A 15,526-nucleotide genomic window follows, 5' to 3' on the forward strand; every position below is an offset into this window, starting at 1 on the left:
GTGTTGGACTGTTGGTTGCTAGTAGTGGTAGTTAGTGGTGACAAAAACACCTTTGAGGTGTTTTTGTGTTACTTTTGTTATTTGAGTTTTTTGTGTTACTTTTGTTTTGATGGTTTTTTTGTGGATAGAAAGTGACACCTTTGGGGTTATAACTCATGGCCCGTATCCTAAATACCATCTGTTTGATATTTTATTTAAACCCAATAATAAAACAACCCAGCAACTAAAAGAAAGACTAAAAAACCCTAAGGATGTGCTTGATAGGAGTTAATTCCATGGAATTAGCCACCTTTCCATGGAAATAGCGTGTTTTCCGTCGTTTGGTCAAAAATCTATTTCCATGGAATTGCAAAAAAAAAAAAAAAGCGTGGTCTAAAGTATGTTTTAAATTCAATTCCGTGGAATTCCATGGAAAGTCTTTCTTTGCCTCCTCCAGGGAACTGATTCCATGGAAACACTTTCCATGAAATTGTTTCCTTTCTCTGTTATCAAACACAACCTAAGTTACAACTTCACTTCTTCTTCTCCATCTCCAACACCGAACACTACTTCTTTTGCTGCATTCTACAATCCTCCTCCACCTAAATCACATTTTCTTTTAATTTTTTTACTTCTAATACGTTCATAAATTTTTTTATTCATTATTTTCGTAAGTGTGTATTTTTTTTAAGCATGAGATTTATTAGATTAGACCGAAATTACACGGGGATACATAATACCCATAGAGTCTGCTATTACAATAGAACTTATGGACTGCGGAATTGCATGTTCCGATACTGTGGTTGTGAGCCTCCCTATGGAGCAGTCATCCAGTGCTCGATTTGGTAAACCGTCTGCTGCTTGATTTCCTTCTCTGTAGATGTGTCTAATGGTGTATTGCTGGATTTGGGTAAGCTTTTGTTTGATCTCTGCAACCAGACCAGATATATACCATGGGGCGTCTGTGTCTGGGGTCAGAAATCTCATTAAATTTTAAGAATCGGTTTCAAATTGAACCTTTGGCCATCCACGTTCCATCGCCGTAGTAGAAGCGATGTGCATGGCCCAAGTTTCCGCTGCAAGTGTTGTGGTGATGCCTAACGGTTGTGCTATTGCTAGGATTGTGGTGGTTTCCCAGTTTCGACATATAATACCTGCTCCCGCTATTCCAGGATATCCCCTTGCTGCCCCGTCCGTGTTGATTTTGATCCAATCCGAGTGGGGCTTGAGCCATCCCACATACATGGTTGAAGTTGTTACTGTTCTTTGTGCAGGGTTTGCATATGGTTGCATCCCAGGGAGTACCGGTGGGATGTGGTTCTGTGCCCACGAATATTCTTGTTGGAGTTTGATGGCCATTTGCATTACATTTGTCGGATTTGGTTGTTGTTGGCGATATATCACGTCGTTCCTGGTTATCCATAAGGACCAAAATAGGAAGCATAATGATGTGGTGATCGGAGCAGGAACTCCTGTTTTAAGTGGTTGGGATATAATCGTTTGATATGGTAGGGAAGTCGGTAAGCCATGATTGGTGTTTTGGTGGTTTGTGTAGTGGGTTAGCAAGAGGTTCCAAGAATCTATAGCTGTTTAACATTGAAGCAGAATGTGAGTGGATGTTTCAGGATTAGAACTGCATTGAGGGCATAAGTTGGAGTTGGTGATTTGGATGCGGTTAAGAATGTTGAGGGTTGGCAAATCCTCATTGATTGCTTTTCACAAGAAAAGCTGTACTTTTGGGGGACATGGAAGTGTCCAAAGAAATTTTGATGGGGGGGGGGGGTTGTTGGATTTGCGCTGAAGCGCTGATGAGGCAGTTATATCCTGAAGCAGTGGTGAATTTTCCGCTTTTGGTAAAAGGCCATATGATCCTATCTGGTTTGTTGTTAACGATTCGCTGAATTATGGGTTGGGGTAGTAGGTTCAATCTTTCATGATCCCAATTTCTTGTTGTCGGGTCGATGACTATCGCTGGCGCTGGAATGACTAACGAGCAACGCTCTATCGCTCGGTAGAAACTCTGTCGTGTATGCCTAATTACTATTCCCGACACTTAGACAGATATGTTTGCCACTTTGACATACGTATAGTGAGTTCTAAAATGGCAAAATTAGTTGCTCGAAATGTAGGGACGGAGTTAAAGGTTGACTAACCCTGGCTTTAGGCCCCCCTAAAATCACTAAAACTGCAAAAACGCACTTGATTTTGTAATAAGTTTTTACATTTAGTCCACCTAAGTTTTACATTTAGCCCTCTAGTATATGCATAATTTTCTTTTGTCCTCCTCATTTTCAAAGTCCGGCTCCGCCACTGTTGAAATGAGCGTAGGAATAGGCCTTATAGTGTGTCCGAGTCTAAATCTTCTTTCACTAATGCAGCCGCTTGACATGGGCATATGAATAGACCTTATAGTGTATCTCGGTCTAAATCTTCTACAACTGATGCAAATGTCCAACACCACCGTTTTCAGTTGGAACTCCGGCATCCCAGAAGAGTCCACGACAATGTTCAATAATTCTTCCCTCTATTGTCGCGCCCAGACAACCAATCTTTTTCCTTGTTTTTGCCGTTCCCCAGTCCTAAGTTTTTTTTTTTTATGAAGCTTCAAGTCTCCGTTCTTCCCCTTCTCTTATCTATCTCTCCACTAAAACACCCTAAAAATAAAAATTGAAGTGGTTTCTGTAAACTAAAATTACCATTCTCTAAGTTATCTCTGTTTGATTAAACCCAGATGTTGAAGGGTTGGAAATTGTATCAGAATTGTTTGTCAGCTCATCCGGTTAAGACCCAAATTAATCATTTCTGGTATTCCATGGGGGGAATCGGAGACATTGCTGCTCACAAAATCACTTACTCCAGAAAGATACAACGGTAACCACATCTAACCCATGTAAGTATATCACTGATTCTGTTGATTTTCAATGGCTAATTGGGGTTTTGCGCTTTTGGTATTTGATTTGATGTTTTGATTACTTTGTGGACAGGTTGATGATGATAAACAATTTAAGGTTAAATGGGTAGCTATTACTAGTGGGTTTGGTTTTGGATTTGTTGGTCCAATTTGATACTACTGGTATGTATCTTGTTCTTCCCCAATTTCTTCACATAGTTTGGTATTCAGCTTGCTCTAATTCTGGGGATGAAGTCATGTCTGCTCATGAATTGCTCTTAATACCCATTATGGGAAACGTGATATCCAGTTTGTTTTTTTGCAAATCCCACCTACTTGTTTTTCCCCAATTGCTCTTAACTCATCAAATACTCATTATGGAATGAGTGATAATGCTTTTGTTGTTCTCCCTATTCGCCTTCTTGTTTTTCCCCAGTTGCTCTTATTTCATCAAATACATACTTATAGCACAGAGTTTCTATGTATATTCTTAACTAAGGTTACATATCGAGATGAACATAGCTTAGAGTTGTTTGTGAATTGCTCTAAATTGATACTCATTATGGAATGAACGATAGTGTGTGTTTGTTTTTGCTTAGGCCTAGTTGTACAAGGAGTCCCCTAAATGGTAAATCCATAGGTTTTCTCTGGTTATTCAAGCTAGAGAAGTGTGGGTTTTCTCTGATGTTTGAGTCTTATCTTGTGAACATATCTCACAGCTTAATATGAAAAACATGATAATGCATTTGTGTTATCTTGGGGCAAGCCATAAGAGGAGACCCTCCCAAATCCATGCAGTTTCTGCGGTTTGTCAACTGGTAGAGAACAGTCTTTGGAAAAAGGTGCAGATTTCTGGATGTTGGAGTAGGACTTGACCTTAGAGAACAAACAAATAGTTTCTTGCTTGAATCTTGTGAACAAATAGTCTGGCAAATTTTGAAATAAAAATGACTTGTGCTTAATGTGTTTGTGTAGGTATGAAGGTCTAGATCGACTGATAAGATCATGACTTAGATTCCACCAAATTCATTACAATGTTTTCGGGCCAATATCTGGAATCTCGTTCTTCAGTTACCTTGGGTTTGCCTCTGGCAAGAATTTAGTTGAAGCGAAAGAAGGTATTATTAAGAGGGGATTTGGTACCACCAATGGCCGTCGGAGCTGCATTTGGACCAGTAATCCAATTCATACATTTCCGATACGTTCCGCTTATGTATCAGCTCCTCTATGTCAACATGTTTTGTTTGTTGGATAGTGCCTTGATGTCTTGGATTGAACAGGAAAATGCTCCTTGGAAGAAAAAAAACATCTCACACCTGTTCTTACTTTTGAAGACCAGCAACCAATCAAGGAATGCTGGTGTTTGCTGTTTGATACGATGAAATATTCGAAAGAAAATTGAGGGTAGGTTCTTGCTTGACTTGGGTTTACAAATTCTGATTGTTATGGACTATAACTTCATTTGGGCACTCTTGAACTTGAACCAAGATTCGATAGTAGTCGAATGAAACTCGATTTCTGTACAACATTTGTTTTTGGAATTCAGTAAGCAAAGTTGATGTGAACTGAACTGGATTCATTCTTGGTCCTCCCCAGTTTGCAGCTTTAAAGATAATCTTTCTAGAATTCCTTCTTCATTTGCAGCTTCCACTATCTCTTAAAAGTGCAACTGCTATCTCTTATCGGATACATAGCTATCGGAGAATAAACGGCCCGGTAATCCACGCTTAAAAGTGTTTTAATTTTAAGACGATATTACCCTTGAAAATTTCAAAACCACAGAGTTAAATACAATACCCTTACTGGAAATGAGGAATTTTTCATTTGAAAAGCTTAGTATATATATTCCCGCGCAGGCAATTGTTGTTGAAAATTTGAATTACGAAAAATTTGAATTACGAAAAAATTGAATTTCAAAATGGGGAAAAGAAAGAGTCCAGATGATGAATCGATTTGTTCACGAATTGGAAATACAATCTGTTCAGAAATTAGGAAAAGATTGAGAAGTTATACTAGATCTATTGGCTCATGTACTTCTTCTCCTCCTCCTCCACCTCCTCCGTCTCAATCAAGGTTTTCAGGTTTTTTCTATCGACGACGACCTCCATATTTCAACAGGTATGTATTTCTCTTTCTTTATTTCAATCTCTAGATCTGTACGACGAGTAAGTTGTACTCGCATCGTCTGTAATCTGTAGTGATTGATTTTCAGTATTTTCAAAAAATTTGTTGAATCTGGATCTTCGATTGAAGATTTAACTTGTTGCAGATTTAACTGGATGACGAAGTTTGATTCAATTATAAAACTGATTTAAGTTGAAGATCGTTTAGTTTGTTTAAACCTATTTTGAATTTCTGTTTCGAATTTTTTGAGCTGAAATCTGAATTTCGATGTGAAAACTTCGAGAAAATCTTTGGAGTTTTGGAATTTCAAACGAATTTTACATCCGATGTTTTCCATGGATTGAGCTCAGTTTAGTTAGGAATTTAAGTTTTGCCTCTTCCTATTCGACTCTGATTCAGTCAAGTCAATTTCAACGCTTGAATTTGAGTTTCACTGGATTATTTTGCCAAATCTGAATTTAACTTTCAATCTTAAGTGTTCAGATTCAGAATTAGTCCCTCTTATATCGGATCTGTTGAATTTCTTTGGTCATCACTGTTTCAATTTCTCATTAACTTAATGTGTTTCTTAATTACAGGTTTGAAGAGGATATTTGGACCGAGATAGCGAAATATTTAGACGGAAAAAGTATAGTGATGCTTGGATCTTCTTGTCGTTGGTTTCGTGATGTCATTTTGGAGGAAAACAGTGTTTGGAAATACGCTTGTTTACGTGATCTTCAAATTCCTCCGTTTCGCCAACAAGTCTCCTTCAAATGGATCCACCTCTATGTATCAGCATTTGGTAAATTTGATTCAATCCCTTACTTGTGTGTATGTAAATTATTCGATGTATCCTCCTAGAGAGAGTAAAAGTTAGCTTCTACTGACCTTTGTTGTTCTGGTTTTGTCTGTTTCAGATGGGAGTCATTCTTATCTGTTCAGGCAACAAGACAAGCACATTGGTAACTAGAAATTCCTTACAATTCCAGTCTTTCGTAATTTTCGTAATTATGGGTTACTTGAGTTACTAGCAGATTAAAGCAACTAGAATTTGGGATATGTTAGAAAAGCTTTCATAACGGATGCAGTTAATCCAGTTACTTTAAGGTTTTCCTTTTTTGGTAGAGAGTTTCTGGGATATACATGTATTCATTTTGCTATTACTGACTTAGAAATCTTGAATGGGTTAGATTGGATGAGAATCGGTGCTTTCTTCTTCGACTCATCGATTGGACTCCTGACTGAGAAGATACCTTTGCTCCAAAGACTCCCTAGAGGAGTGTCTGTAGAGAAAATGTTGCAGACAACTGGTACTTGCATCTTGGATAATATTAAAACTGGTATCTGGATAGCAGGTAACCTTTCTTCTTCTTTGTTTTTTTTACATATTTAGTCATGTTTGATTGGAGAATATTTGTAATTTCAAGGATATTATTACCAATGTCTGTATCTCAACCTTTTTTTTTTTTTTTTTTTTTTTTTTTTTTTTTTTTTTGTTGTTATCAGATCTTCAGGTGGTTCACTGTCCTGTTTGCAACTTGAAAACATGTGAAGGTGCGAAAAAAAGAAAGAAAAGGAAAACAAACTTCTGGAACGCCTTCTATTATGTTGACATCAACTTACCATCACTTTGAACTGTTAGCTATTTGAGGACCATAGGAGGGATATTTCATCCATTGAGCCTTCAATCATCAATAATAGTAATGGGTCTTTAATCATCATTTTTGTTGTTGTTGATGTTTTTACAGGGACAATGCAGACATTAGATGCAAGACACGTAGAGCTCTTTCTAACTGAGGGATACAAAAATGGGAGCTGGGACTACAAAGAGATTGGATCCCATCAAATCAGGACACCCTCTGATGGAGCTATAGGGGTCATTCTCGACATTAAGCACCTAAGGGACCGTGCAACTACAGGTAACATAAAAACCTGGAAACTGAAACCATATATTAAATTTCTGCAACCATGAATGTAAACTGCACCAAAACTTGTGCCACCATTCCCAAATTTGATTCAACCTGTGGAATGCAAACTGGAATAATGAACATTATAACCGAAATTCCAACTTGCATACCTTAATAGTTAACACCTAAGAAAACCAATACTGGAGCATATTCAGAAAGGACTGTCCTTGAATACCTGTTCCTTTTTTTTAAGTTTCCTGACATTTTGCATTTACGTGCATATACATATACTAACCCATTATCTAAGAAAGAAACATCTAAGTCCCATAAAGAAGAACAGAATGTGAACCGAAAGTCTGAAACTAGGACTGGAGTAGTTTCTAGCTCCAGAATACTTCTGTAGCCAAACCAGGGGTACTCTATTGACAGCGGTAACATCCAGTCCTCTACTAGCTTATAGTCAGCACTTCACTATTGAGGATAACATTCTATTTTGAGTTATACAGGCATCAAATCTGTCCAACTTTTCTATTTGATATGCAAAAGAAAATAGGGAGCATTATTATTTTACCCCTCAAGAATTTTTTTTACTTTTTCGGTCGTTTATTATTTTACTTAATCTTCTGAGATTGATGGCGCAGAAGTGTTAGATTTGAAGAAATGGAAGGCAAAACCTAGTGACTGGCACCCAAGGGCTCGAATTTCTTGTCATGGAGTAGCTGTCAACACCAATCTTCAGGAAAATGACGGTAAACACAGATCTCCTTAAGCATTACCTAATTATGCAGCAACATCATATAGCTCTTAATCACTATCCCCCACATTTATCATCAGCATGAGTTTGGCGAACTAGATAACCATCATAATTTAACCATGTGTAGTTGTGTACCCCTAAATGTTAAACTTAACTTTTGAGATATAAGTTCTGTCTAGTTTTTTCTTACATGAAGAAGGTTCAACTTTGGTTTAACTTGAGTTTTGGTTTTCATTTACAACAGGACTACATGTTACATACCATGCAATGAGAGCTGGAGATGCAGACGATTGTGAAGTTGTTTCAATTAGAATCTCTCAACAACTCCTTTAGTTCCTACAGCTTAAGATTATACTCGTCATTCGCTCAAAAAGCTCGTCGTTCACTCAAAAAGCAGGAGCAGTAATCTGAAAAAATTATAGTTCTGTCCACACACATCACGCACACAGATAACATCAATTCCATTTGTTGGATCACAAACGTATCCATCAAATGATAAAATTAATAACTTACAAAAACATTACCTAGATTAAGATGCAGGCAGTTAAATCTTGTACTCAGACAGAGATCAGTATTCTTTTTTAATCTCAGTATCTGTTCTACATTTTATTGTTAAATTTTGTAAGATATCCCCATCTTTGATAATATTTTTAGTAGTACAAGAAACTTTGCTATGGAACCTTTGGGAGGTGAGAATTTTACGCCAACAATACATACCTGCAGTTGGCACAAGCAGGCCCAGTAGCGTCTGTGTCACCAAACATTTGCTTTTCCAAATAAACTCTAACTTTTGCAAACCTTTGCAACTCTGGGAAATATTTGACACGTTCTATGTCACCCGCCAAAGCCCAAAGTATTATATTACTGGGAAATAGCTTTTTTGCTAAACAAAATGGATTCATCCTTACTCTTGGTGGAAACCAAAACCTTACCTAATAAACTTCCCCCAAAACTAAATCAAAACAAGAACAGAATCACAGAGAAATTAGAGAATCAAGCATTTTCATGGCTTCAGTCTTGCAAAAACTTCAAACAAATGACTCAAATCCATGCCCATATTATCAGAAACTCAATTCATCAGAATAATTTTGTTATTACAAAACTTGTTTCTTATTGTTTCTCATCACATAACCCATGTTATGCAACTAAAGTGTTTGATCAAATTCTTGAACCAAATACTATCTTATGGAATAACATGATTAAAGGGTTTGTTCATGTTTCTTTATATGAACAGGCTCTACTGTATTACATTGATATGCTGTCATATGGTTCAAAACCTAACAATTTTACTTACCCATTTCTTCTTAAAGCTTGTTCGAAGCTTTTTGCATTTGAAGTAGGTAAAGTACTGCATGGGCATATTTTGAAACTGGGTTTTGATTCTGATGTTTATGTTCAAACTTCTTTGTTGGATTTGTACGGTAATTGTGGAGATATTGTTGCGTCACGGAACGTGTTCGATAGAATGTCTGAAAGAGATGTGGTAGCTTGGAATGCAATGTTAGTTGGGTATACAAGAAGTGGATTGGTTGAAATTGCTGAGAAGTTGTTTAGTGAAATGCCGGCTCGAAATGTTTCTTCTTGGACGACGATGATTAGTGGGTACGTTCAAGTTGAGAATTCTATGAAAGCTTTGGAAGTTTTTCAAGAAATGCAAATGAATGGAGTTAGACCTGACAAGCTGACTGTAATCACTGTTCTTTCGGCTATTTCGAATTTGGGTTCGCTGGAGATGGGTAAATGGGTGCATGATTATGTGAAAAGTAAAGAAATTGAGATTGATGGGTTTGTAGGGACTTCTCTAATAGATATGTATTCAAAATGTGGGAGCATAAATGAAGCTAGAGATGTGTTTGATAAGATAAACCAAAGAACTATTTCATGTTATAATGCAATGATATCAGGTTATGCAGTTCACGGATTAGGTGAGGAAGCCATAAGTGTATTTAGAGAAGCTGAAAGATTGAGAATTGGTATCGACGATGTAACCATGATTGGGGTTTTGAGTGCTTGTAGCCATTCAGGATTAGTCGATTTGGGTTACATGTATTTTGATTCAATGAAGAAAAAGTACGGCATTGAACCAAAGGTGGAACATTATGGGTGTATTGTGGATCTATTAGGAAGAGCTGGAAAATTTGATGAAGCAATGGAGATTATTGAATCGACTGAAGCTGATATAGTTTTGTTGGGTACATTAGCTTTTTCTTGTAGAATCCATGGAAACCTAGAGTTAGGAGAAGAATTGGCAAGGAGAATTTATAAACTTGATCCAACAAATAGTGGTTTAATGGTATTGAAATCAAATTTATTTGCAGTTGAAGGAAAGTGGGAAGAAGCGGCAGGGGTTAGGAGATCGATGAAAGATAAAGGAATTCGAAAGAAACCTGGTTGTAGTTGGATTGAAGTCGATAATGTAGTTCATGAATTTGTTGCACGAGATGATTCTCATCCATTTTCTAAAGATATATATGCTAAACTAGAAGAGTTGAGTGAGAAACTGAAAATGTATATGAAGAAAAACTGAAACCATGTTAAATTTGATTCCTAAACATCATCAGTATTTTCGGCAATCAAAACTCATCAATGTTACTCTGAAATTTGGTTTTGATGAATGTATTGGTGTTCCTGCCTGCTTGATTCTCTAGTTATTTAGGATTATCTATTTGACGAACTACAGCTGTTTTTGAACCATCCAATGGTTTCTCTTGTTGTCCGTAATCCATGAGAATCAATGTACTTCAGTAGTGTGAATCATGCAGTAGGTTTCATTCTTTGTGCATCATTTATGTTTGACAGGAAAAAGTCTAGGAACTAACAATCATGCAGTCAAACCATTTTTTGCCAGGTACTAAAATTGATTCTTACTAGCTATCATAATAGTTGTGAATTTTAGAGGCTTTATCTAGCTTGAATTCTTTTCAATTTGTGGTTTTCTAGACAAACAGAAGAACTGCTAACACTTCCACAGCAACTACACCAAGATTAGATTTTTAAGATGGTGGCATCTAGTGGGGCTACTCTTATACGAAGTTACGGTAAGCTTCCTCTGTTTTTCATATGGGGGCACGAGTGATAGCATGCATCTGTTTTTATCTCGTCCTGCTACGGCTCTACAAGGTTGATGCGAAGTCCTAGTCCTGTCTTGGGAATCATTGATAGGAGGCTGGACTTAACGAACAACATGGTTTGTGGGAATTTCCATTTTATTCAAAAACGGCTTTTCTTTCTTATTTTTACATATTTAGCTTATAAGACCATTTACTCAGCAGTGTTAGCTGTCAAAACATGTCCAAATGTATATGTTACACTCTATTCTACCTTTCTTCTTGGTTAGCCTAATGCCTTCTTGTAACTGCCCGAGCTCACATCAGGTTACATGCTCATTTGTAGAACCACGTGCTCAAAGTTTATTCAGCTTGCTTTGATTCATCAAACACACTAAATCGTAGAATTTCTACACACATTCAAAGTAGATATGATTTGGGGGTCACTTATGGGATATGATTCTTATGAGCATGACTCATACCTGCTTATGACTTGATCTTAGTTGACAGTCATTGTGGGAAAAAAAATACAAATATTTATGTTTCACTACACTAAGTTGTATTGGAGTCCCTGAATGGCTGAATCCACGGATCTTCTCTGGCTTGTTGATCGAAAGATATGTTGAAAGGCTCTTATTATGCAGATCCAGTGTTAGACAGACCCACAAAAGATGATTCTCTTGTCCAGCGGTAATAGTAAAATAGTGTGCTCAAAGCTCAATGTTGTGCATTTTGTGTATGCGCAAAACATCATATTGGAATTAGTAATGTAGTTTAGTTGTTATGGAATAATTGTCTAATCTTGCTGGTTCTGCCTTCCTTACTAGGTATCCATCCTATTGCCAGGCAAATATATGGCCCGGTGATGCCTTGCCAGACTTGAACCAGGTATATCGACATCATTCGTTAATGATTTCTTAGCAGGAAGTGCGAGTTTGAATTATGTAGGGTTGTCTAATGAGATTGGTCGTTTTGGTATTGTTGCAGCTTTTACAACCCCCAGAAAGCTGGTGGTGGACATTGGTTTAATTTTGGCATATCGTTGCGCTCGATATGGTATATGCTCGTCACATAATTTATACCCATTAAGGAACCCATATGAGGATGTGCTGATCTTATTCTAATGCTTCAGATACTATAGTTGGTATAAACATTTACCTGGTAAGCTACTTTGGCTCATCAACATGGCGGCAGTATAAAAAATTTACATGTATGCTTTTACTCAAGCTGCATTTATAGGGTTCATTAAATTTTCGTGTTCGATGATTAGTATCTAGGTGCATGAGGGTGAAGGATGATGAAGAGCTTGGGCAGATACTTTTGCACTCTGGATTCTTTTATATTATTTTCCAGAACAGAAAAGGTGAATATCATTAAGTGATCCCTCTTCGTCATAATGATCAATATTTGGTCCTTATTTTCACTGTTTAACCAAATGGAATTCTGGTAGAATTTGCTCCCTATCTGTTTTGGTAGAAATTCTGAGAAATTTAAAGTAATCTAAAATCTTTTCTAGGTCACTTCTTCTTGTAGTATTCTCTTTCCCCTGCAGCCATGCTTATATAGGCTTTTTGATTCATTGGAGTCTCATTCTGTTTTAAGGGGGCCATGATCAATCTTTACCAAACATGAAAACTGTATCAGTAGCTCTTTAAGGGCAAAGTCATTTCCAATTGGAAAAAAAAAAGATAAAAAAATAAATAATCGAACTTTCATCTTTTGGTTCAAGCAGTGACCTGGTCCTTGAATCGGCAGTGTAAACTCAAATTTTAAACTTGTGCATAAAATTTCATTCGTAGAACCAATGTGAACCAAATATTTTTTTTGTTCTTTATCCTTTTCACTTCATCTTAGCTGTGCGTATTAAGTAGTTTTTGTAGCTTGCTCTCTAACGATTTAATTCTGAATCAGCAGGGAATGACCCCAAGAAGCCGGCAACATCTCTTCATGGTGCGGATGGCATGCGGACCATGGTTCTCTCACAGGTGACTTTTCAAGCTCAACATATTTTCTAGGTATATTCAACTGTTCAAGCTCAACATATTAACCTCGTCTGTCAGCTCTATATGGCCGTTCAAAGTTCAACTTCTAGTAATCTTCATTAGAATGCCATCAATTCGTCAAGATTTAACAAAAATATCATGCAATAGTAGCAATACCCTCTCAGAGAATTTTGAACTCCTTTATTGATTATTTGACATTGCTTATTAGTCATTACAAGTAGTTTTTACAACCATTAAATTGAGAAATGAGTTTTTGAAGCAGAAAATTGGGTTACACCATTAGCAGGCGAACTTGTAAAGCAGTAACATAGAGAGTTGCATTATTCTACTTCGATTGGTATTTCATATTTCTCATACATTTGCAGCGTTTGGAGGTGATTCAGTTGCTGCACCTAATAGGTAACCCTGCATCTGTTTTGTCAGTTCAAGAGGATGTCAGGAACTGGAGATACAGTGATGGTTTTTCAGCTGCGAACTCTTATCAAGCTATGGAAACTGAAGTCTTTGTATCTTGTCCTGGCAAGCAATTGTGATGCTAAGGTGTCATTTTTTGGTCTGGACATTGTGCTACAGTAGAGCACCATATGGGAATTTTGGTCTGAAGTCTCTATGGGAATTTTACTGAAACTAATGAGCATTTACTCCTACGTTGGAAAACTGCTTTTGAGGGATGGACATACTTCTTGAACGGTTTTGGTGTTGATTGGACTTTTGCAGGTAATGTTAGAAGTACCATATGGGAGTGGGGTGCTAAGAAAAGCAAAAACAGGTTTAAGAGAATTTGGTCACTCTTGCTTTTTGCTATTTGGTGGAACTGTGTGGAAGGAGAAAAATGAAAGGCTAGATAACAATATTTCGAGAAGCACCAAACAAGTCATTGTTGTAGCTGTGAAATGCCTGCTTAATTGGGGTTTAAGTTCTGGTCTTTTCTCTGGTTGTAGTTTATCAACTTTGATTTTTGTTATTGGGACGTTGCAGTGCATATTTCCACGCAACTTTTTTGTGTTTCTTTGCGACCTTTTCAGTGACTTGGAAATCTTTATAAAATTGTGAAAGTGAAAACTACTGCCACACCTAATTTTCTGATTTTTCCCACTGAGAAATCCACGTCCAGGAAAATTCAAGCTCGCACCCATTTTTTGGATTAAAATATCCCTCACACCCATAATTTCTAAAATTATGTCTTCATTCTTCCTCCGTTTTCTTTAATGGCTTTTTTTTATCATGAGAAGAAAGTTCAGTTCTTCTTCAAGCAAGCAGTTGCTGGCTTCTTCTTCAATTAGATTCCACCTGAATTATGAGGGGAGATCAAGACTTGGATTCAGCTAATGGAATAGTTAACGACATCACTGGAAGAATCAAATTAATCGGTTTGCTGATGTTGATTTATGTGAATTAATGGATCGATTTTGAGATTGAGACAGAGACTTGAACGCTGGATTCTCGGTGATGCTCTACAACAACAAACAATCGATCTGGTGTTGTGTTTGATTGAAGGAATGAGAACGAATGGGTACTTGATTGAACAGAGAATTATTAACAGCAGCAACAATGGATTTGTGGTGATGATTGGACCAATGCATAACCTGTTACGGTAATGATTCTCGAGGAAAAGATGCGTTCATTGAATCAACTGCCATGGCCACTGACCGAAATGGATTTTTAATTTAACAATTAGCTCAAATTTTTTGATTTTCAAGTTTTTAATTTGTGTTCGATGTGTTTGATAAAATGGCTGATAGAAAGATTGTTTTTGTTTAATGTTTTATTCAGGTCTTAGAATTGGCTGGAAATGCATCAAGAGATAACAAGGAAAATCGCAGTAAGATGCTATTTGAACAACCAGCAGGGGATCGACTAACTAAGCCGGAAGAAAAAGAAAATGGTGACACCGGCCTTTAACCTTACCTGATGTATCTAAACCAAAACAAAGGTTTCTGTTACTTTAGTTTAGGAATTCTTTCTCACCTCACCTCGTGACGGTAATTGGGCAAATACTACAAAACTCATGGATGGCTGCCAATGTTCAGAACCCTCAAGTCAACAAATTACGATTACTCATAGACTACTTGCTTATTGGATTAAGCTCAACATTTTACTCGTGATAAGTCTTTCTATAGTTTCTATGGAATGCAGTCAACGAAATCTTTGTTATCACATCTAATGAATTCTCTTTTCCATGCCCTGGTACATTTTTACGACTCTACACCTTTTGGAAGGATTATAACTCTGGTAAGCATGACAAAATTTTGAATTAAGATCAAATTTGGTCTGATTTGAGCATCATAGTCCCTGATCTCCCATTTGCACTACCATTTTCACTCCCTACCGCGATTAATGCGTATTCTATTCTTGGAGTGCTGCCGAGTCGATATGGGGAAGATAATGTTGTTGTTGAGGTTGCATAACGTGTTATGCATCTACAAAATTTGTTGCATAACTTGTTATGCAGTCCAGAAAACCTGCATAACCTGTTATGAGGTTTAATTGCAGATGATGGTGTAAATACATGAAAGAAGATGATGGTGTAAATACATGATTTTGACCAAGAGCCCCCGAATAACTGAAAGATAATGGTTTGCGTGGGAGTTAATGAAACATGATAGAAGATGATGATGTGGTTATGACTGCACCATCAACAATCCATCATTGTTTTCCAAATTCAATCACCATCGTCGAAATCGCCGCCTCCAGATTATGATCAAATAGATTGAGAATTGTAATTGATTATCTTTTTTTTTTTAATTTTTTTTTTTTTGGTTTTACAGAACCAGATTCAAATTCCTTCATTTTTTAAATTGGTGATGGGGATTAAAGGGGATTGCAGTGAGTATCTTCTT

General features: G+C 37.0%; 2 protein-coding genes and 1 long non-coding RNA gene across 3 annotated transcripts; all 3 read left to right on the forward strand.

Moving 5' to 3' along the window:
• Nucleotides 1-2,447: 2,447 nt before the first annotated feature.
• Nucleotides 2,448-8,172, forward strand: LOC113273682 (probable F-box protein At3g61730). Its single transcript, XM_026523325.1, has 10 exons — nucleotides 2,448-2,869; nucleotides 2,964-3,052; nucleotides 3,845-4,987; nucleotides 5,572-5,777; nucleotides 5,893-5,937; nucleotides 6,166-6,330; nucleotides 6,482-6,529; nucleotides 6,724-6,894; nucleotides 7,524-7,631; nucleotides 7,881-8,172. The coding sequence occupies exons 3-10, from the start codon at nucleotides 4,788-4,790 to the stop codon at nucleotides 7,967-7,969; spliced, it is 1,032 nt and encodes a 343-aa protein (XP_026379110.1). The 5' UTR covers nucleotides 2,448-2,869; nucleotides 2,964-3,052; nucleotides 3,845-4,787; the 3' UTR covers nucleotides 7,970-8,172.
• A 659-nt stretch (nucleotides 8,173-8,831) lies between these two features.
• LOC113272267 (putative pentatricopeptide repeat-containing protein At5g59200, chloroplastic) lies at nucleotides 8,832-10,163 on the forward strand. Its single transcript, XM_026522132.1, has one exon. It carries the CDS (start codon nucleotides 8,832-8,834, stop codon nucleotides 10,161-10,163), a length of 1,332 nt encoding a protein of 443 aa, XP_026377917.1.
• A 3,585-nt stretch (nucleotides 10,164-13,748) lies between these two features.
• LOC113273683 lies at nucleotides 13,749-14,940 on the forward strand. The gene is made up of 2 exons (XR_003322546.1): nucleotides 13,749-14,280; nucleotides 14,460-14,940. It is a non-coding gene; the product is annotated as an uncharacterized LOC113273683 (long non-coding RNA).
• The last annotated feature ends 586 nt before the right edge of the window (nucleotides 14,941-15,526 follow it).

Source organism: Papaver somniferum, chromosome 4, assembly GCF_003573695.1.
Source record: "Papaver somniferum cultivar HN1 chromosome 4, ASM357369v1, whole genome shotgun sequence".
Lineage (NCBI taxonomy): Eukaryota > Viridiplantae > Streptophyta > Magnoliopsida > Ranunculales > Papaveraceae > Papaver > Papaver somniferum.

Coding starts and splice junctions, on each gene's coding strand:
- LOC113273682 (XM_026523325.1), top strand. CDS start 4,788: ATGGGGAAAAGAAAGAGTCCAGATGATGAATCGATTTGTTCACGAATT. Junction 6,331..6,481: donor AACTGGTATCTGGATAGCAG/GTAACCTTTCTT, acceptor TGTTGTTATCAG/ATCTTCAGGTGGTTCACTGT. Junction 6,895..7,523: donor AAGGGACCGTGCAACTACAG/GTAACATAAAAA, acceptor TTGATGGCGCAG/AAGTGTTAGATTTGAAGAAA.
- LOC113272267 (XM_026522132.1), top strand. CDS start 8,832: ATGATTAAAGGGTTTGTTCATGTTTCTTTATATGAACAGGCTCTACTG.